Here is a 22,463-nt window from a genome sequence, read left to right on the forward strand (position 1 = left end):
AGTTTATAGGAAATACAGGGACTAGGAGAGTCAGTTACATGAACAATGAGGAAACAATCAGACAAATCCAGACGAGATCAGTGCTGGACTCTTTAAAAATTCAATGTCAGACTTGAGGATACAGGGAGGGGGAAGGGTAAGCTGTGACAAAGTGGCATGGACATATATACACTACCAAACGTAAAATAGATAGCTAGTGGGAAGCAGCCGCATAGCACAGGGAGATCAGCTCGGTGCTTTGTGACCACCTAGAGGGGTGGGATAGGGAGGGTGAGAGGGAGGGAGATGCAAGAGGGAAGAGATGTGGGGATAGATGTATATGTATAACTGATTCACTTTGTTATAGAGCAGAAACTAACACACCATTGTAAAGCAATTATACTCCAATAAAGATGTTTAAAAAATACATAAATAAATAGGGTTTCCCTGGTGGCACAGTGGTTGAGAGTCCGCCTGCCGATGCAGGGGACACGGGTTCGTGCCCCGGTCCGGGAAGATCCCACATGCCGCGGAGCGGCTGGGCCCGTGAGCCATGGCCGCTGAGGCTGTGCGTCCGGAGCCTGTGCTCCCCAACGGGAGAGGCCATAACAGTGAGAGGCCTGCGTACCGCAAAAAAAAAATAAATAAAAAAAATAAAAAAATAAAGTATTGTCCCTTAAAAAAAACCAAAAAACAACTCAACATCATACATACCAAGTGTTAGTGAGGACGTGGAGAAACCAGAAGTCTCATACTGAAGGGAATGTAAAATGGAGCCTCCACTTTGGAAAACAGTTTGCTAGTTTCTTACAAAGGTAAACAAATGCCATATGGAATAACTCCATTCATGCACAGCCACCCACGAGAAATGAAAACACGCGGCCGTGTAAAGTCTTGCATGAGAACATACATAGCAGCCCAATGTCCATCAGCTGGTGACTAGAGAAATGAAATATAGCAGATGCACGCAATGGAATACTACTCAGCAGTGAAACGAAAGGACCAATGATGGATGAACCTCAAAAACATTATGCTGAGTGAAGGAAGCCAGACACAAAACAATATCTACCGTTTAATTCTGTGTGCGTGAAATTTCTAGAAAAGGTAAAAGTATAGAGACAGAAAGATCAGTGATTATCTAGGGCTGACGTTGGGAGTGGGGATTTACTGCAAATGAGCATGAGAGAACTTTCTGGAGTGACGGAAATGTTCCAAAACTGGAATTATGTCCTGTTTGTACAACTGCATAAGCTTACTAAAAGTAACTGAACTGTAGCTTACAATGGGTGAATTTTGGGGTAAGTACTCTAAATGTATTAGTTTGCCAGGGCTGCCATAACAAAGTACCAGACTAGGTAGCTTAAACAACAGAAATCTATTTCCTCACAGTTCTGGAGGCTGGAAGTCCAAGACCAAAGTGTGGACAAGGCTGGGTCCTTCTGAGGCCTCTCTCCTTGCTTGTGGATGTCTGTCTCAACCTGTGTCCTCACATGATCTTTCCTCTGTATGTGTCTGTGTCCTAATCTCCTCTTCTTATAAGGACACCAGTCACAGTGGATCAGGGCCCACCCTAATGCTCTCATTTTAACCTAATTACCTCTTTAGAGATTCTGTCACCAAACACAGTCACATTCTGAAGTACTGGGGGTTAGGACTTCAACAAATGAATTTTGAAGGAACACAGTTCAGCCTAAAACAGTAAATTATACCTCAGTAATGCTGTTTCAAAAAGTCATTATCATGAAAAAACGGGGGTGTGTGTAGAGATACAGTTTGGGACTAAAAGAGATGTAACTACCAAATTCAAAATATGAACCTAGATGGGATTTTAAAAAAATGGGTATAAAAGACATTCTTTGAACAACTGAGGAAATTTGAATATGAGTTGTATAACACATGATGGATAATGATTATGTATTATATTAAATATTATGGAAATATTATTAATTTTCTTAGATATGAAAATGGTATTGTGGTTATGAAGCAGGATGTCCTTATTCTTAGGAGAATGCACACGGGAGCATTTTATTATTTTTTTATTATTTTTTTATTTTTTTTGTGCTACGCAGGCCTCTCACCGCCGGGGCCCCTCCCGCTGCGGAGCACAGGCTCCGGACGCACAGGCCCAGCGGCCACGGCTCACGGGCCCAGCCGCTCCGCAGCATGTGGGACCCTCCCGGACCGGAGCACGAACCCACGTCCCCTGCATTGGCAGGCGGACTCTCAACCACTGTGCCACCAGGGAAGCCCCACACGGGAGCATTTTAGTGGTGAAGTGTCATGAGAGAGAGAAAACAAATATGACAAAAAGTAAATTAAATACCTAATCTAGGTGGAGGGCATATGGGTGCTCCCTGTAATATCCTTTCAACTTCTCTGTACATTTGAAAAATTTTATAATAAAAAGTCAGAAGAAGAGAATTAGCAGTGAACTCTGAAGGGGTAGAAGGTTCTAAAGGTTGGAAATACACCTATATCAAAGATTTCCTTTATTCCTTTCCTTCCTGGCTAATTGAAGTAGAAAATATACTCTTCTAAAGCTCACACCCAGTTATAGCTTTCTATAAGTGAGAAGTGGTTAGTGTTTGTTTCTACTATTGATACGTAAAATCTAGAATAAAACATACCACAGATTTTAGAATTTTTAAAGGTTGGCAGGGAGGAGGCCAAGGAATATGGTTATAGCTCATTTAAGAGTAACAAATAGGTAAAGACCTTTTTTTTAACATCTTCATCAGAGTATAATTGCTTTACAATGTTGTGTTAGTTTCTGCTGTATAACAAAGTGAATCAGCTATACGTATACATATATCCCCATATCCCCTCCCTCTTGCGTCTCCCTCCCTCCCATCCTCCCTATGCCACCCCTCTAGGTGGTCACAAAGCACAGAGCTGATCTCCCTGTGCTATGCGGCTGCTTCCCATAGCTGTCTATTTTACGTTTGGTAGTGTATATATGTCCATGCCACTCCCTCACTTTGTCACAGCTCACCCTTCCCTTTCCCCGTGTCTCCAAGTCCATTCTCCATGGTAAACACCTGTTTTAATAGGAGCAGCAAACTGGTGCCCTGTGGGCTGAATACGGCTTACAAGACGTGTTCTGTTTGGCTCACATGGCATTTAACAATCAGGAGATCTTACATATAATACAGACTTCAGCTTTTTTTCTAGGTGAATCCGAAGGTTTGGCATACTAGACTCTGGCGTGGTCACAATGGATTACAGTGGAGTGGTGGCTGCCCCTTGATGGGTATGAACTTTATTCATTTCTGAACCTGACTGACTCCTAAAGGAATCTGACTTTTTGACAAAGAAAATGGGTGAACAGCAAGCTGTCCGTTCTGCTAGGACTGGCTTTACCAGCCTCCCCAGCTCTCTTTTCCTTCATATGGATATAGCTAATGAGAACATTATACTGGGAGGAGGGTGAAACCGAAGGGAGAGACTTTGGAAATTTATTATAATTTTAGAGTTCCTAAAATCTTTGCCCAACAGTAATTAAAACTGTCTTTGGCACAAAGATAGACAATAGACCAATAGAACAGAGTAGAGAAACTAGGAAGAGACATATGGACACACTTGATTTAGGACAAATGTGGGATTGAAGAGCAATAGGGGAAAGATGGTCTTTTCAACTGTTTACTCATACGGGAAAAAAATAAACCCTGGGCTGTTGCCTCGCATATACACAAAAATCAATTCTAGGTGGACTGTAAGATGTCAATGTGAAAGGCACAGCAATAAAGCTTATAGGATACAGCAGATGAGAATACCTTCGCGACCTTGGGATAGGGAATGATTTCTTAAACAAAAATAAAAAAGCATCAACCTTAAAGGAAAAAACCGATAAACTATGTCAACATGAAAAATGTTGAAAGAACGAAAAGGCAAGTCCCAGAGCTGGAGAAGATATCTGCGACACATGTAACTGTCAATGGGCACACAGGCAGAATATAAAAAGAACTCCTAGAAATCAATCTTTAAAAGACAGCCCAACAGAAAAACAGCAAGAGACTTGAACAGGCACTTCATAAAAGACATCCAAATGACCAATAAACACAAAGAAAGGGGCCCAACCTTATTAGTAATAAGGGAATCACAAAGAAAACCCACAATGTGTTCCATCAATGGATGAATGGATAGAGAGGTGGTAAACATTCACAATGAGATATTGTTCGGCCATGAGAAGGAAGGAAATCCTGCCGTGTGCAACAACCTGGGTGAATCCTGAGGGCATTATAATGGAAATAAGTCAGACAGAGAAAGACAAACACTCTATTATATCACTTATATGTAGAATCCAAAAATGATAAACTCGGAGGAACAGAGAGAGTGGTGGTTGCCAGGGGCTCAGGGGAGGGTGGGGAGAATGGGAAGATATTGGTCAGAGGGTACAAACTTCCAGATAGAAGATGAGTAAGTTCTTGGGGTCTATTATACAGCATGGTGATTACAGCTAATAATATAGTACTGCATAACTTGGAAGTTGCCAAGTAATCAGATCTTCAATGTTCTCACTACAAAAAAGAAATGGCAATGATGTGACGTGATGGAGGTGTTGCCTGATGTTATGGTGGTAATTGTACTGCAACAGATAAATGTATCAAATCAACACACTGTACACCTTAAACTTACACGGTGTTATATGTCTGTTATATCTCAAGCTAGAACCGTAACTACCACATACCTACCAGGACTGTTGAAATTCAGGACTGTCAGTACCTAGGGTTGGAGAGGAAATGGAGCAACTGGAACTTTCCCATTTTGCTGGGGTGGGGATGGGGGTTGTAAACCAGTATGACTACTTTGGAAAACTGGAACTATCTACTAAAATTCAACAGCAGTCTCACTCCTGGGCGTTTGTCCAATGAAAATGTATGCATCATATAGACGCCAAAAGACATGCACAAGAGTGATTTTAAAACTCTCAAATATCCATCAACATGCGAATGGATAAACAACCTGTGGTATATTCTCACAAGGAAATGCTACACCGTGATGAAAATTAGCAAACTAGAATTATATGAAATAACGTGGCTGTTCTCGTAAACATAATGTTGAAAGAAACACAAAAAGGAATACACAGTGTTTGATTTCACTTACATTAAGCTCAGAACGAGCAAAAGTGTGCCTCTGAAAAGGAAGGAAGAGGTAGCAACTGCGAGAGGACACGTGGGGTTTTAATGACTTATATCTTGATGTTGGGGATGGTTACACAGGTGAACTCACTTTGTGATAATTTGTCAAGCTATATGCTTAAGATCTGTGCATTTTTCTGCATGTAGGGCATACTTCAATAAGCAAGTGAAAATATTTGCCCAGATGTGAATAGCAGTAGAGCGTGTGCTACATGTCAACAAAATATTCCAAGGGTCTGCCAATCCAGTGCTCTCAGTTTTACTTAAATTACACCAAGTGCCCGTTAAAGTTAAGCTTGGGGCACTTAGGTGCTGCTGCTTTATAGAAGTTCAATGAATTAGAAGATACAGACAATGAATTGGGTGGGTACTTTTTATGGTGCATTAGGAAAGCAACAAATAGTGGTCCCATATTGCCTGGCTGGGAGCTGTAAAGAAACTGAGGAAATACTTTTCCGCTGAAAGCACAGGTTCGAAAACTGGCTAGACACATTGTTAAACTGCAGCATCAGCTGAATTCTTACCTAAGGTGGTCATCCATGGGAGCAATTCAGGTCCTGCTTGACAAAGACCGGGATCCTGGCAAGTGGAATGGCGGTAGGTGGAAGCGTCCAAGGACCCAAGGATGCCTGATGAAGGTAGCCTATTTGAAGCACTGCTCTCCCACTGACTCTTTCCCACTAGGAAAACCTAATGACCCACCTCAATAATCAGCAGGTCCAAATGTGGCTGGGGCCTAAGGACAACAGTCAAAAATTGTAGAGGGAAGAGATCATTTACACCTCAAATGAACTGTAGTCATTATCCGTGCTATGCTAGGAGAAGTCAGGGAAGACTATGCATAGATTTGCAAGTGCTTGACAAGGAGCTGAAGTACCAGTTTGGATCCTGCAGAATTGGTTGCTATGGTGAGGCCTCATCGGAGACACGGTGTTCAATGCTACTGCAGGATGAAAGTCTAATGGTTTGTTGGGTTGGCTGACTCAGACCTAAGCCTAGCACTGGCCCAGGCCATCTGGCAAGAAAGGTAATTGTTAGTAAGAAGACACACAAGGAGAAGTAGAGACAGTGAATGGCAGAAACTTAGACCATCTTAAGCAACATGTTGCTGAGGGGCCCACGGAATAATATGATCCCTCAGAGCTGCCTTAAAACCTGAATAGCTTCCTGGGTTTCTACGAGATTCCTTTCCCTTACTACCATGTGTATCCTTTATCAAAAACAAAGCAAAGCATTACTTGAGATAGTATATAGTCATACTGGGGCCCAGGGCAGGCCCCCAAATATGTCTCAGTGGCATATCGATTGTTTTGAATTAGTTACTTAAGAAACAACCAATGCAAGAAGGACACTTTGATGCTCCTCTCTATTTCTCTGAAACCAGGAAATAAACCTCTCATGTGAAAGGTGCCTTCCCTGGGCTGGGAGGTAGAAAGACATCATTATCGTCAGAGACAGGGAATTCAGGTCTGAGAAGCCTGTATAAATAAACCTTGCTACTTCTTTACTAATTTACTACCCAAGCCCAATCTTTGCTTAAATTCCTTATAATTATGCACCCGAACCTAAGTTTCTCTGTCCTGTCCGATCCTCACAAATTTATTGTTTCTTTATACACAAAGACATAAAAGTTACCTACTTTTGGTCACTCTCTGTGCATCATTTTATGATCTCCTGTGCCCACAAAACTAAGTTGGGTTTTCTCCTGTTAATCTGCCTCGTGTCAATTTTATTATTAGTCCAGCCACAGGAACTCGACAGGGACAGAGGGAAATTTCCCCCTCCCGCTAATACCAATCTCTTCCCTGGAGCCAGAAAAGTCCCAACTAACACAGGAAAGGCACCAGGGCAGAAGGAGGAATGAAGAGCACAGAAGGGGAAGAGTAACTGTGGGATCCTCAGCTATATGTTTCCACTGATTACTCTCATTTCTGAAAACTTTCCAACTTGATTCTGAAACACAGTGTTCCCAAAGTTCTTTTCCTTCCTGGAATAATTCATAACCTTATGGAACTGAAGGGAAATTAGAGCTCATTCGGCACATTAGGAGAGGAGAAAATGGAGGTCCAGAAAGAAGAGATCTCCTTTTTATTCCATTTCCTTCAGCCACTCTCTTTTCCCCACCATTTAAGCATGGACGTTCTCAAATCAGCTGCCCCTTCTCCCTCTAGACTCATAATTTCAGCCTCCAATTATACATGCATCTGTCCGCTCTTAAATTTTTATCCTAAGTGCTGAATGCTACCCGCCGCTCCTTTACAATATCAGACGCCAGTGATCTATGGGGTACAAGTTTCACCAATACCCAAAACTCAATTTAGTTAAGATTGAAATCTTTCTCCTTCATCCCCTCCCAGCTTCTTCATTCCTGCTATTAGCAGTATCATTTTTAAAGGTTCCTTGTCTTAAACTTTGTTTGTAACTTCAAAACAGTTCATACAAAAAGGATAAAGAATAAAATAACAAACACCCATGTCCCTATGATCCAGACAATATCTGGCTGTGTTTGCTTCAGACTGAACAACATTTTTATAGGTAGACACGGCTGGAAGTCCTGTGCCCCATTCAATCTGCTCCCTCCTAAGAGGGTAGTTCCTCCCCAAAGCAGGTCCCGAGACAAAGGCTGATGAGCCTCAGAATTGATTCGGGAGGTGCAGGTACACGGGCAAGGGAGTGGGGAGGTGGCTCAGGAAGGGAAAGCAGCCAGTAGGTCCCGTTACTAAGCAGCTAACACGGCGGGCAGCGCAACTGATTCCTACAGAAAAGCTCCAGCAAATGGTGTTAAACACACCTGAGAATCATTGTGACCGATGAATGGTGGGGATGGAGCATTTATACCCCACACCCACTAGTCATTTGGGTGGCTGGGGGTGGGTGGGCGTTTCCAGCCCTCTGTGGACTCTGGCAGCCTGAGGGAAGCCTTTCCACAAAGGTGTTGGCTGTCAGAAGTTAGGCTGTTGTGTACAAAAATGGTAAGGGAATACAAGAGGAGGTGGGCAGAGTACCGACAGCATCTGTGACAGTGTGTATCCATCCTACTGACATCGTTTACCTTTACGAGTGTTAAACATTTTTAATTTTTTTAAAAAAATAAATTTATTTATTTATTTTTGGCTGTGTTGGGTCTTGCTACGAGCAGGCTTTCTCTAGTTCCAGCAAGCAGGAGCTACTCTTAGTTGCGGTGAGCGGGCTTCTCATTGCAGTGGCTTCTCCTGTTGTGGAGCACGGGCTCTCTAGGCGCACGGGCTTCAGTAGTTGTGGCACACGGGCTCAGTAGTTGTGGCTCACTGGCTCTAGAGCGCAGGCTCGGTAGTTGTGGTGCATGGGCTTAGTTGCTCGGTGGCAAAACATGGTTAATTTTTGTGTAATATGATATTATTGATAACACTGATGATGATAATGATGATGAAGGGGAAGAGTGACTCTAAACGTACACCAGTCAACATGAAAAAGGAAGGGAGTTTGGGAAAACAACTTTGGTTCAAAGACCTGGTTAACTACTTATCGAACTCGTATCACGTGCCTGATTGATTTCCCTTTAATAGAAAGGAAAAGAAATAAAGTACACTTTATTAGACTTTGACAAAATTTGGTTTTCTCCTGTATCTTCCTTCATCTCCTTCGTCGAGACTGCAGGGTTATTAGGCTTAAACTGTGATGGCTATATAAGATTACAAGTCTTTGCTAAGAAGACTACATATGATCAAGAATGTATTAGAACATCATCTCCTTCTTAGCTGCAATCCATTCGCCTTCCTACTGAAAGGGAGAAAGGTGTGTATGCACGTGTGTGTGGGGTGGGGGGACTGGGTGACGGAGACGAATCTCAGCCTCACCATCAGGTGACAGGCCTGCAGGGATGTTCTAAATTATTGAGCAAAGCCAGGAATAGTTTGTCTTCATTGAACCTCACAGCCAACAGGACTCCTGATTTAACTAAATAAAACTATAAAACAATATGTTTCCTATTCTCTTTTGCAGAGGCCAAAAGGATTTAAAACAATCTTTAAATAATACTCCTCATAGATCCCATGATTGGACAAACCCAGACCTCCCTCTTTAAGAACGAGCGGACAGAGGAAAGTCACCTGACACGTGGAAAGATCCAGCAGTCCAGGAAGATCTTTTTCAAGATCGGAACAAACAGTCACTCGTAAAGCAGACCCCATACAGCAGGATAAAAAAATTTTCTTAAGTCTCAAATTGAAACTCAAGGAGGCACCCACAAATTTCATATTTCAAATAAGGAATGATTACAGAATTTGAAAACCCCACGGAGATAGTGAATAACTAAGCGGGTTTCGATCAGAAGTAAAATATATTGGTGAAAATAACTTCTGGAAACAGCATACATTTTACATTTAAAAGAGAGGTAACGTTTTCATAAAGTAATTCCATACTACTTCTCTACCTGATTCCATTTCCACGTAAAAACAAGGCTTACGAAAATCAATAGGAAAATACATTTCATGTCATAACATTTAAGTAGTGACTAGGATTACTGATAAAGGTCACGTAGAATGCAGAGTCCTACACGTTAAAAAAAAATGCCTTCGTATTCTATTGGAACCGTTGATCCTCCTTATAGAAAATCGTACTTTTGTAAAAAACATGAGATTGGCAGAAAATTTCAGGAATTCACGGAGTCCCTAAAGCCCCAGAGGTTCTAGTGATCAGCCTGGTGACCATTCGTGGTCTATGAACACCAGGTTAAGAATCCTTTATTCAGAGAGAAGCAGAGGACACTTACGTTGTATAGAGGGATCGTCTTCATCACTTTGTACTGCTTAGTGGGGTCCATTTTATACAGGTGACGGTCAGTGACAAAAATTGCTCGATCTTCCACCTTACTAAAGCGATTCACCTGTAAGAAAACAAAATAATAAACCACAATATATCACCGAGAATGAAATCAAATGATCTGTCAGGGAGACATCTAGGAGCAGAGGTGGCTGGCTGTGGAGCCAGATTCTGTAATAGATGTGCGCCACCTATGACCACTCTCTGGATGCAACAGAGATGGAAAAGGAGTGTTTCCAGATTTGTGGAATTTTACAATGTAAATTTCACAAGTTTACCATCTAACAGGGAAAACAAGAAAAACACAGAAGAATTAAAGAACTAAAAACACGTAACCCAGACATTATAATGAAAGTGAAAAGGCAACCCACAGAATAGGAGAAAATTTTGTAAATCATATATCTGAAGAGGAACTTTTACCTAGAATATATAAAGAATAGAATATACGTTGTATCTAGAGTATATAACTCAATAATAAAAAGACCCCCCCCAAATTTAAATGGGTAAAGAATGTGAAGAGACATTTCTCCAGAGAAGACATACAAATGGCTGTAAAAAACATGAAAAGATGCTTGACATCATTAGCCATCAGGAAAACGTAAATCAGAACCACAGTGAGGTACCACCTCACACCCACTAGGATGACAATAATAAAAAAGACAGTAACAAATGTTGGCCAGGATGTGGAGAAACTGGAATCCTCGCTACTGGTCGGGGTCTAAAATGATGAAGTTGCTTTAGAAAATAGTCTGGCAGCTCCTTAAATGGTTAAACATAGAATTGCCATGTGACTCAGACATTCCACTCCTAAGTATATAAACAGGGGAATTGAAAACATATCCACACAAAATCTTGTGCCTGAATGTTCACCGCAGCCTTAATCATAATAGCTAAAAGGTAGAAACAACCTCAATACCTATCAACTGATGGATGAATAAATAAAATGTGATGTATCCATACAATGGAATATAATTTGGCAATAAAAAGAACAAAGTACGGATACATGCTATAACATGGATGAACCCTGAAAACATACCAAGTAAAAGAAAAGAGTCACAAAGGACCATATGTTGTATGATTCCATTTATATGAAATGTCCAGAATAAGCAAATCTATAGAAACAGAGCATAGGTTAGTGGTTTCATAGGGCTGGGGGAGATGGGAGGTTTGGGGGGAAGACAGCTAAGGGGTGTGGGGTTTCTTTTTGGGTTAATGAAAACGTTTAGCAATTGGTTGTAGTGACGGATATATAGCTCTGAACACACTAAAACTGCATACTTTAAAATGGTGAACTGTATGTTAAGTGAATCATATCTCAATAAAGCTGTTAAAAAAAAAAGCCTATTTGAAACAACTCATTCTGTCCCTTTCCTAATGCACTGGGCAGGTATATTTCAGATTAAATTCCCTAAAACATGTTTATGAATCTACATGTTCTACATTAAATCTACTTACGTTAAGTGAAATAAGTCAGAGAGAGACAAATACTGTATGATATCACTTATATGTGGAATCTAAAAAATACAACAAATTAGTGAAGATAACAAAAAGTAGACTCACAGATATAGAGAACAAACTAGTGGTTACCAGTGGGAGACGGGAGGGGTGGTATAAGGGTAGGGGAATAAGAGGTACAAACTATTAGGTATAAAATAAGCTACAAGGATATATTGTACAACATGGGGACTATAGCCAATATTTTGTAATAACTATAAATGGAGTATAACCTTTATAATTGTGAATCACTACACTGTACAGCTGTAACATACAAAATAAAAAAGATTAAATATTCAAAAACAGATAGTGCCTTCCTATTGCATATAACATAAATAATTTCCTCATTATTATTACTCTCCATAAAAAGAATGCACCATATGAGAAGGCAGTAAGTGCCCACACAGGAAGGATTCAGTGTAAGCTAAACAGACATCTGATGTGGGTGCGGTGGAAGGGACAGGCTTTAAACAGGAAGTCGAAGGATCTCCAAGGTACCCTGCCACTCAGATTCCACGATTCCTTTATCTGACTTTCAAGAGTTTTCCTATCTGCCACTATTCTACTTATTTGACTTTACATATTTCTTCAAGGGCTCTGGCTCCTTTCTGACAGGTTTCCTCATCCATGCTCTCTCTTAACTGTTTATGATTTTCTACTCCCTCCTTTTTCTCTTTATCCATGTATATGTCAAGATACTGCTCAATTTCTCATTCTATTATAAAACCTCTTCAATTCCTCTAGTAAAAAATGATCATTCTGGGCTTCCCTGGTGGCGCAGTGGTTGGAGGTCTGCCTGCCGGTGTGGGGGACACGGGTTCGGGCCCTGCTCTGGGAGGATCCCGCATGCCGTGGAGCGACTGGGCCCGTGAGCCACGGCTGCTGAGCCTGCGCGTCTGGAGCCTGTGCTCCACAGCGGGAGAGGCCGCGACGGTGGGAGACCCGCGCACCACGATGAGGAGTGGCCCCCACTTGCCGCGGTTGGGGGGGCCCTCGCACAGAGGCAAGGACCCAACACAGCCAAAAATAAATTAATTAAAAAAAATGATCATTCTTTTTTCTCTATTAAAAAATTTTTTTTAATTAAAAAGTTTAAAAAATTATTTTTAAAATTGAAGTATAGTTGATTTACAATGTTGAGTTAGTTTCAGGTGTACAGCAAAGTGATTCAGTTATACGTATGTGTATCTATTATTTTTCAGATTCTTTTTATTTATTTATTTATTTTGGCCATGCCGTGCTGCATGAGGGATCTTAGTTCCCCGACCAGGAATCGAACGTGTGCCCCCTGCAATGGAAGCGTGGAATCTTAACCACTGCACTGCTAGGGAAGCCCCTCAGATTCTTTTCCCCTATAGGTTATTACAAAATATTGAGTACAGTTCCTTGTGCTATACAGTAGGTCCTTGTTGGTTATCTACTTTATATATAGTAGTGTGTATATGTTAATCCCAACCTCCTAATTTATCCCTCCCACCCCTTTCCTCTTTGGTAACCATAAGTTTGTTATCTATGTCTGTGGTTATTTCCGGTTTGTAAATAAGTTCATTTGTATCTTTTTTTGTTTTTTACATTCTATATACAACTGATATCATATGGTATTTACCTTTCTGTCTGGCTTATTTCACTTAGTATGATAATCTCTAGGTCTATTCATGTTGCCACAAATGACATTATTTCACTCTTTTTTCATGGCTTTTTTCTGAACTTCTACAACACAGCTGTAGAATCAATATATAGGATATATGCAGAATTAAGAATGAAACAAAAAATTGACCCTGAAACCAAAAAGCACAGGTTTTACTTTTAAAGCAGGATACCTGAGAATAGGAGAAACTATTAGTCTAAGTGCCTTTTTTTTTTTTTTTTTTTTTTTTTTTTTGCGGTACGCGGGCCTCTCACTGTTGTGGCCTCTCCCGTTGCGGAGCACAGGCTCCGGCCGTGCAGGCTCAGCGGCCATGGCTCACGGGCCTAGCCGCTCTGCGGCATGTCGGATCTTCCCGGACCGGGGCACGAACCCGTGTCCCCTCCATCAGCAGGCGGACTCTCAACCACTGTGCCACCAGGGAAGCCCCAGTCTAAGTGCTTTTGCTAAAGGAAAACACTGGCTACATCATTACTCTTCGCTTGTGGAAAATGATAGGGAGGAAGGTTGGCCGATGCTTATAAAACCAAGACAATTCAGTTACATCTATCCTTAGTCTCTTAGAAAGCAGAAGTTCTCACTTAATAATTGGAATGTTTTAATAATTTTAAGGACAGCTGACTTGTAACTTTTAGACCATGGATGCCTGTCATGAAAAGTATACTTGCTAAAATAGCTGTGTGGAATGCTGTTTTTTAAACTTATAGTTGAAGCTATGTTTAGCAAAAGATGTTTTTACTTATTAATCTTGTGATAATAAATCTACTGACTATATCGTCACTAATCGAGCTCTAATTAACTGAGCCAATATCAAAGGTTATAGATTGTCTTAAAATTGGAAGTCTATCCAAAAGCTGCTTTCCTTATAAAATAGCTACAAACAAGTTATCAAAATAGTCATAAATAAGACTAACAAATTCACTTCAAAACAAAGTAAAAATCTCACATACAACTGTAGGATTTCTTTTTTTTTTTAAATGAAGGTTAAGAAACAGCTAAACTAATTTGTGGTAAAAGAAATCGGAACAGTGGTTGCCTTTGGTAGTGGTGGGGCTTGGCTGGGAAGGGAGCTGAGGGAGCTCTCTCCGGTGATGGAAATGTTCTGTATCTTGATGGGGTTGTGATTTACAAAGACGTGTGCACTAGTCAAAGCTCAGTGAACTGTATACTTGAGATCTGTGCATTTACCTGTACATAAATTATAACGCAATACAAACAAATGCATGAACAGAACAAGAACAATGTAGAATCTCAGATATCCAGGGCAGGTTTTTATTTATTGCCTTACTATTTCATGAACAGTACTCCTGTGTTCTAGCCTGCCTGGAAGCTCCTTGAGGGTAATCACCGTATGGTGCCTACTTTCTTGTACCTCACAGCCCCCTAGTACAGAAGTGGGCAACCTGTAGGACTTAGTGCATCCTTGCAGACCAGTGGGTTTTGAGAGTACTTTTTTTTTTAAAGCTTGTTTTTACTTTCTTTTTAAAATTTACTTATTTATTTATTTATGGCTGCATTAGGTCTTCGTTGCTGCGTGCAGGCTTTCTCTAGTTGCGGCGAGCGGGGGCTACTCTTCGTTGTGGTGCGTGGGTTTCTCATTGCGGTGGCTTCTCTTGTTGTGGAGCATGGGCTCTAGGTGCGCAGGCTTCAGCAGTTGTGGCTCACGGGTTCAGCAGTTGTGGCTCGCAGGCTCTAGAGCGCAGGCTCAGTAGTTGTGGCGCACGGGCTTAGCTGCTCTGCGGCATGTGAGATCTTCCCGGACCAGGGCTCGAACCCGTGTCCCCTGCATTGGCGGGCAGATTCTTAACCACTGCGCCACCAGAGAAGTCAACAGGCTTTGAGAGCACTTTTAATCCCACAGGATAATTTCAAGTAGTCTTCTTCCCTACATGAGCCAATCAGTGTTGACGACAGGAACTGTCTGGCTGGAAAACAGATGGAAGACGGCTGCAGCACACTGCGGAGGATGCATTATGTAAGAAAAGCATTTCCCCAGTGGCAAGTGAAAGCATAGTGGCTCAACAGCTTCAGGCCCCACTGCCCAGCTGGGTCGTGGAAAAGCTTCATGTCTTCACTGAAGAAAGAGCAACCACGGACTCCTCACTTTTTTATTTCTGAGGCTGGCAGCCATTTTATTAGTCAGCTGTCTCCGTCATGAAAAGCTCCCTAACATGGCATGTACTATATAAGCACATGGATTACTGTTTTGTTAGTTTTTATTCTCCTTGTTGAAATTATTGAGATTTACTTGTACATTTTCTTTTCTCTCCTAAAGTATCTTTTCCATGCATTAATTTAATTTTTCCCTTCAGAGTCTAAGTCCCTGGAGGGCAAGACTTTTACCACCAGCCATCACTATAAGACTCTGCACACAGAATGCCAACGGACCTGAGGAGCTGTCCTCAGTGGTTCCGAGTCTGTACTTGTAACGCTGCGTTGCTTGGTAGTAGCTACCCTTCTAAGATCTCTTTTATTTATTTTTATTTAAAAACTTTTTTTTTTTTTTTGGCTGCCCTGTGCAGCTTGTGGGATTTTAGTTCCCCGACCAGGGATTGAACCCAGGCCCTCAGCTGTGAGAGCACGGAGTCCTAACCACTGGACTGCCAGCGAAGTCCCTAAGATCTCTTTTAGACTCACAACTTCATTGAGAAATGTGTCTTTTTATTACCAGAAATCTAAAGATGGGATTGAGCTTATTTTTTTCTACATTTTGAAATCCAGCACCTGACTCCTATTAATTGAAAAAAAGTTATACTGGTAAGCATTTACTCAAGTTAAGTAATTTGATAATTTTTTTCCCCAAAGTTTACAATGTGCATTTTCAAGCACTTTAAAAACTGCTGATGACATACGAAGGAATGACATGAAGTCCTGTTACAACAGGAGTCTGAGACTGGTAGATGGGAGTTGAGATAGATAAGAAACTAAAAAGTGAAAGTAATTTCATAGAAATAAAAACATAATACAAATAAATATAAATATAATTTCACATGAAGAAAACAAACCTGGATAATGGGTTTGGGAGAAAACGTACGTGTGTGGTGCTGCAGAGTGCTACTTGGTTAGAGAGTCAGAGAATGCCCACATCTGCAGGTAAATCTTTTCCTAACAGACAGAATTAACCACAGGATATTTTTGTAAATAAGTTGTTAACAACTTGCTGATTAGGACGGTTCAATTTTAGATTTGGGTAATATTTAAATCAAGATACCAAGCACTGAAAATTTCTGAATGACTACCATGTCATGTGTCTCAGTGACTGAAAGGAAAAGGAAAGCAAAGCAAAACAAAACAAAACAACAAAAGAACCCACTAAGAACCTTCCCCTTAGTAGACTAGAAGGTATAGTTGTGATACAGTTAACTAAATTAGGATAGGTAGGGTAGGATATAGTGGAATATATTGCTATAGGTAGGATACAGCAAACTAAACTTCAAGTTTTAGTTTGAATTTTATTGTCTTCTCCCCTTTGCCTCATAGTTTTAGAAATCAGTCCATTTTCTAAACATTCCTTTACACAGAGCATATTTTCCAGTCTTCAACTTGACAAAAATGGTATCTGTAATTAAGAGAAAAACAGAGTCTATGTGGTAAAGTAATAGCCAGTCTTGGTAGTAATTATTTACTTCACATAGCAACGGTTTTTGCCATAAAAGAGAACTGGCACTTGTCATAAGAGTTGAAACAAGGTGGTTGCAGAGCTTCTACATCAGCGTTTTTCTGAGTTGTTTTGCACAACCCTAGCCTTGTGCGATGCTTTGTGAGAGACAGGTTTCCAAGTCAAGCGGTTTGAGGAACTGCAAACCTCGTCCCCTCCCCCTTCCCCCCCCCCCAACCCCGCGCCCACCAGTGGTGTTCAGATCCCACGGATACATCAAAGGCTTATAGAATTCTGCACTTAAAAAGCATGTTTAACTGTTTAACCCAGCCTTTCCCAAATACATTTAGTTGTGGAACTCTTAAAAAAACAAATTCATATTCAATGGAACATTGGTTTGTGAAAACCCTCTGGGAGAACACTAGTCATTTGTATCCATCTTAGAGTACAGAAAACAGAGAACGTCTAAAATGGAATCTGAATGACAAGTAAAAGTAGGGCTCCTCAGCTTTTGTGAAATCACACTGAGAAATATGAGTGTGTTGCAAAAGAAAATGAAAAAAACAAAACTTGTTGCATAATTTCACAAGGTCACACAAGATTCAAAAAAACAATAGGCACGGTGGTAAAGTGGAGGGTATAGCCCTTCTTAGGATGTGTCCATGAGTTAATCTGGAAATCAACAAACAAAAACCTAAAAGCAGCAGTTACACTGAAGCACTGTTTAGAAACAATTCATTCTTTTTAATGTAGAAATGTAATTTCTAAAGAGAACAGGTCGTAAGACTTTACCTTGAGGTTTAGCAACTCAAATCATCCTTAAAGCATGAATCAAATGAGTGGGAAGGACACTGATGTAACGAAGGACTTTTCCTTTGAGTTGCATAACTCAGCTCAGTCAAAGCGGCAAAGACAAATGTCTTACGTACACATGTGAATTTGTAAATTCAGACTTACTTAAAGTAGTTCTGGCATAGGGACACAATCTTTGTTCCTCTTAAACTCATAATGTAAGAGAAAAACTAGATCACAGACTCAGTATTAGATAAGATCTCATCTGATGTCTCCTATTACCCAAGCTAAAACCCTCAACCAGAGAAAAATCCCTATCACTTGCTCTTGCCTGAACACTTCCCGGGATCTGTCTGTAGGTTTCATCAACTCCACAGGGGGCCAGAGATCAAGTTTCCCTGGAGTCAGACCAGGAGAGGACACATTATGGGTGCAACTAACTATTTACCAGGTCTCCCACCTTAAAGGACATTTTATAATTGTAGTTAATGGAAAGTGGCTGTTTCGAAAAGAACCAAAGCATAAAGAAGAGGGCTTTAGTAAAATCATATCGTTTCCCTGGTTCATCCTTGGGGATTGAAAAGTTTCCAAAGATGACATTATCTAAGCTGTAATGTGAAGAAAGACACTGTATTATTTTGCATGGAACTTAGAAACACAGAAGCATGACTAAAAAGTTTTCAGTTTTTATGCAGTAGGACCCAGGGAGAGACATACTGTCAGACGTCACATTGCTATCAGTAGAAAGACAGAATCAGAGATGCCAGGCTTTTCTACAGCAGATGATGTAATTCTCAAAACCATCCAACTCCCTCTGATCAGTTGTTCTGATGACTAATTTGACTTCCCAGATATCTTGATACTAGAAAGGAAGGTATCCTAGATAGTAGATAAATTCACTAAATGAATTCACTAAAATGGTACCTTCCTTTGTCAAATTCAAAAACTGGCATTATGGCTTATACTGTTTTGTGTGGGTGTGTGAATCTGGTTAGCAAAAGTCATTTCTTGGTTGTCTGATCAGCTCTAGGTATACTTATAAAATAGAGTTTCTGGATCTAGGAGTGCAGAATTAGACTCCACACTTTGGTAACCAGCCCAAGCTACTGCCAGCAAGCTTTTCTTGGAGACATGTAGTTCATTCTAAGTTTAAAACAAGCTGCTCTCTATTTTGTTAAAAAGTCTGTATTGTATTGAGTTGATCTTTTTTCCATAGAATATTTGAACGCTAATACCCATTAAATAATAATTCCCCATTACTCCCTCCCCCCAGCCCCTGGTAATCACCATTCTACTTTCTGTTTCTATTAATTTGACTGTTCTAGATATTTCATGCAAGTGGAATCACACAAGGTTTGTCTTTTTGTGTCTAATAACTTAGATAATATCTTCAAGGTTCATCCACATTGTAGCATGTATTTCATTCCTTTTTTTTTTTTTTATGGCTGAACAGTATTCCACTGAATGGACACACATATTCTTCACCCATTCTTCTGTTGATGGACATTTGGGTTATTTCCACCTTTAACTACTGTGAAGAATGCTGCTATGAACACTGCAGTACAGTCAATTATCTTTTAAAGAGATTTAAACGATAATAAAAGTTGTAGGTATTTACCCACGTAGCTACCATTTCCCTTGCTCTTCATTCTTTGGGGTATGTCCACGTTTCCTTCTGCCTGAAGGACTCCCTTTAACATTTCCCATGAGTGCATACCTTCAGACATGCCTAAAAAGGTCTTTATTTCACTTTGGTTTTTGGAAGATACCCTTTGCTAGATACAGAATTCTAGGTTGACAGGTTTGTTTTTCTTTTCTTTCTATAAAAAAATTTTAAAGTTGGTGCTCCACTGTCTTCTCACTTGCATTGTTTCTGACAAAAATTCTGATGCATCCTCATCTTTTTCCTCCGTCTCTTTTCTCTTTATCACTGTTTTTAAGCAGTTATGTCATGTTGTGCCTTGGCGTAGTTTTCTTCATGTTTTTTTGTGTTTGAGGTCTGTTGATGAGTTTATAGTTTTCATCAAATGTGAAAAAATTTCAGCCATTATTTTTTCAAATTTAAAAAATGTTCCCTCCTCTTCTCTCTTACAGAGACTCCACCTGCACTTATATTAGGCCACCTGAAGTCGGCTCATGGCATCCTAATATTCTGTTCTTTCGGGGAAGCATCTCTCCCCGCCCCCCAACCCTGTGTATTTCATTCTGCCGTGAAAGCACGGAGTCTTAACCACTGGGCCACCAGGGAAGTCCATGTATTTCATTCTGTATTTCATTCATTGCTATATCTTCAAGTTTACTCTTCTTCTGCATATGTCTAAACTGTTAACTCCATCAAGCGTATTTTTTTTAAACCTCAGACACTATATTTTTCATTTCTATTCATAAAATATCCATAATTTTATTAAAACAATTGTTTTAATGACCTTGTCTGTTAATTCTATAATCTGTGTCAGTTCTGGATCAGTTTGATTTATTTTTCTTCTCATTTTAGGTTATAGTTTCCTGCTGTTTTTGTATGCCTGGTAATTTTTTTTTTTAATTAATTCATTTATTTATTTATATTTTTGGCTGTGTCGGGTCTTTGTTTCTGTGCGAGGGCTTTCTCTAGTTGCGGCGAGCGGGGGCCACTCTTCATCGCCGTGCACGGGCCTCTCACTGTCGTGGCCTCTCTTGTTGCGGAGCACAGGCTCCAGACACACAGGCTCAGTAGTTGTGGCTCACGGGCCCAGTCGCTCCATGGCACGTGGGATATTCCCGGACCAGGGCTCGAACCCGTGTCCCCTGCATTGACAGGCAGATTCTCAACCACTGTGCCACCAGGGAAGCCCTGCCTGGTAATTTTTGATTGGATGCCATGCACTCTAATTTTATCTTCTGAGTGCTGGATATTTTGTATTCCTATAAATATTTGAGGGCTTTGTCCTGGGACACTGTTAGATTACTTGGAAACAGTTTGGTTCTTCTGGTGATTTGTTGGGTGGGATTAGGGCAGTGTTTAGTCAGGGCTAATTATACCCCACCACTGAGGCCAAGGTTCTTGTCAGGATTCTACCCAATGTCCCATGAATCATGAGGTTTCTCCAATCTGGCTGTGGGGACAGGCACTACTTGCAACCCTGTGTGAGCACTGGGCATTGTTACCTCTAATTCTCTGCGTGGTTCTTTCCCAAGCCTTGGGTGGGTTCCTCACATGCATGTGCTGAACTACTCAGCTGAACACCTGAAGTGGACCCTCTGAAGATCTCTGGAGTTCTCTCTGTGCACTCTCTCTGCTCTGGTACTCTGTGCTGCAAACTCTAGCTATCTTAGAATCTCTCAGCTCGCAGCTCTGTCTTTCCGGTTAGGGAGCCTACCGAGCTCTGCTTTGGTTGCCCCCTGCTCATGCCACAGACCAGAACTCTCTCCAGGAAGTAAACTGGCTAATGGTAGGGCTCACTTCATTTGTTTCTCATCCTTCGGGGATCACTGTCTTTCCTTGCTGGATGTGCACTGTATTTTTTTTTTTTAATTGAAGTACAGCTCACTTACACTGTTGTGTTAATTTCTGCTGTACAGCAAAGTGACTCAGTTATACACATATAAACATCCTTTTTAATATTCTTTTCCATTGTGGTTTTGTCCCGGGATATTGACTATAGTTCCCTGTGCTATAGAGTAGGACCTTGTTGTTTATCCATTCTATATGTAATAGTTTGCATCTGCTAACCTCAAACTCCCAGTCCAACCCTCCCGCATGTGCACTGTCCTGAAAACCAGTTTCACATATTTTGTCCTTTTGCTTTTTTAACCTTCATCCTTTCATTCATTTTAGTAGATACACTGTATTCTACTGTGTTCATACATGATTATTTATTAATCCAATCACATACTGATGCATACTTACGTTTTTCACCCAGTTTTTTGACTGCTACAATGTATGTAACTATTCATATATCTATCTTTGGGTATATGTGTAAATATATTTCAGGATAAATCCTGAGTTATGGAATTCCTAGATAAAGTGATCTGTGTATTTCATTTTATTTATTTTTAAAAATTTATTTATTTATTTATTTTTGGCTGCACTGGGTCTTCATTGCTGTGGCGAGCAGGGGCTACTCTTCGTTGTGGTATGCAGGATTCTCATTGTGGTGGCTTCTCTTGCTGCGGACCTCGGGCTCTAGGCGTGCAGGCTTCAGTAGTTGTGGCTCACAGGCCTAGCTGCTCCGTGGCATGTGGGATATTCCCGGACCAGGGCTCAAACCCGTGTCCCCTGCATTGGCAGGCGGATTCTTAACCACTGTGCCACCAGGGAAGTCCTGGTCTGTGTATTTTAAATTTTGATAAGTACTGCCAAATTGTCCATTCAAAAGGACTGTACCTTATACTCCTACCAATAGCATTTCCCTAAACCCTTGAGAATACTGGTTCTTATCAACACTTTAAAGTTTGCTAAATTTATAGTTGAAAAATAATATTTCACTATTTTGATCTGAATAATACTGCAATTATTCACTTTTTGAAGATGTGATACAAAACAGCTCTAAAATCACCTAAATCTGGACCTTTGTTATAAGTAATTCTTTGATAATTTTCTTAATTCCTCCTTTGGAATATTGGCATATTTATGTCAATATCATTTCTGGGGTCAATCTAGGCAATATTTTTCTTAAATTCACCCATTTCATTGGTATTTTTAAATTTATTTGCATAATTTTTCAAAATGCTCTTTTACAATCATCTCAATTTTCCCTCTCTTTTTTGAAAACAAGTGTTTTAAGGTTTTAAACACCAACTATATCCCTTTCCTTCCACTTTCCAGTTTCCATATTTCCACTTGCTCAACTGCTCTCATCCCCAGGTAAAAAATAGTGCTCATGTGTCCTGCTTCAGATAAGCAAATATAGTCATAGCACATAATTCCCCTCCACCCCACTTCCAAGTCTCACTATGTCCTTCTCCCTTTTCCAAATTACGTTTTCTCCCCGTTCCCTGTTTTTTTAAAAAAAATCATAATAAAACATGTATAAAAAGT

At 40.5% G+C, this 22,463-nt stretch overlaps 1 protein-coding gene across 5 annotated transcripts in view; it reads right to left on the minus strand.

Annotated features, from left to right (window-relative positions):
• Positions 1-22,463, minus strand: part of MYO1D (myosin ID) — a 350,471-nt gene that overhangs the window by 131,361 nt on the left and 196,647 nt on the right. For all 5 annotated transcript variants that reach the window (XM_019927106.3, XM_019927108.3, XM_019927107.3 and 2 more), the window contains exon 20: positions 9,868-9,981. In XM_019927106.3, the coding sequence (XP_019782665.1) occupies positions 9,868-9,981 (114 nt within the window). The remainder of the gene's footprint in view (positions 1-9,867; positions 9,982-22,463) is intronic.

Source organism: Tursiops truncatus, chromosome 20, assembly GCF_011762595.2.
Source record: "Tursiops truncatus isolate mTurTru1 chromosome 20, mTurTru1.mat.Y, whole genome shotgun sequence".
NCBI lineage: Eukaryota > Metazoa > Chordata > Mammalia > Artiodactyla > Delphinidae > Tursiops > Tursiops truncatus.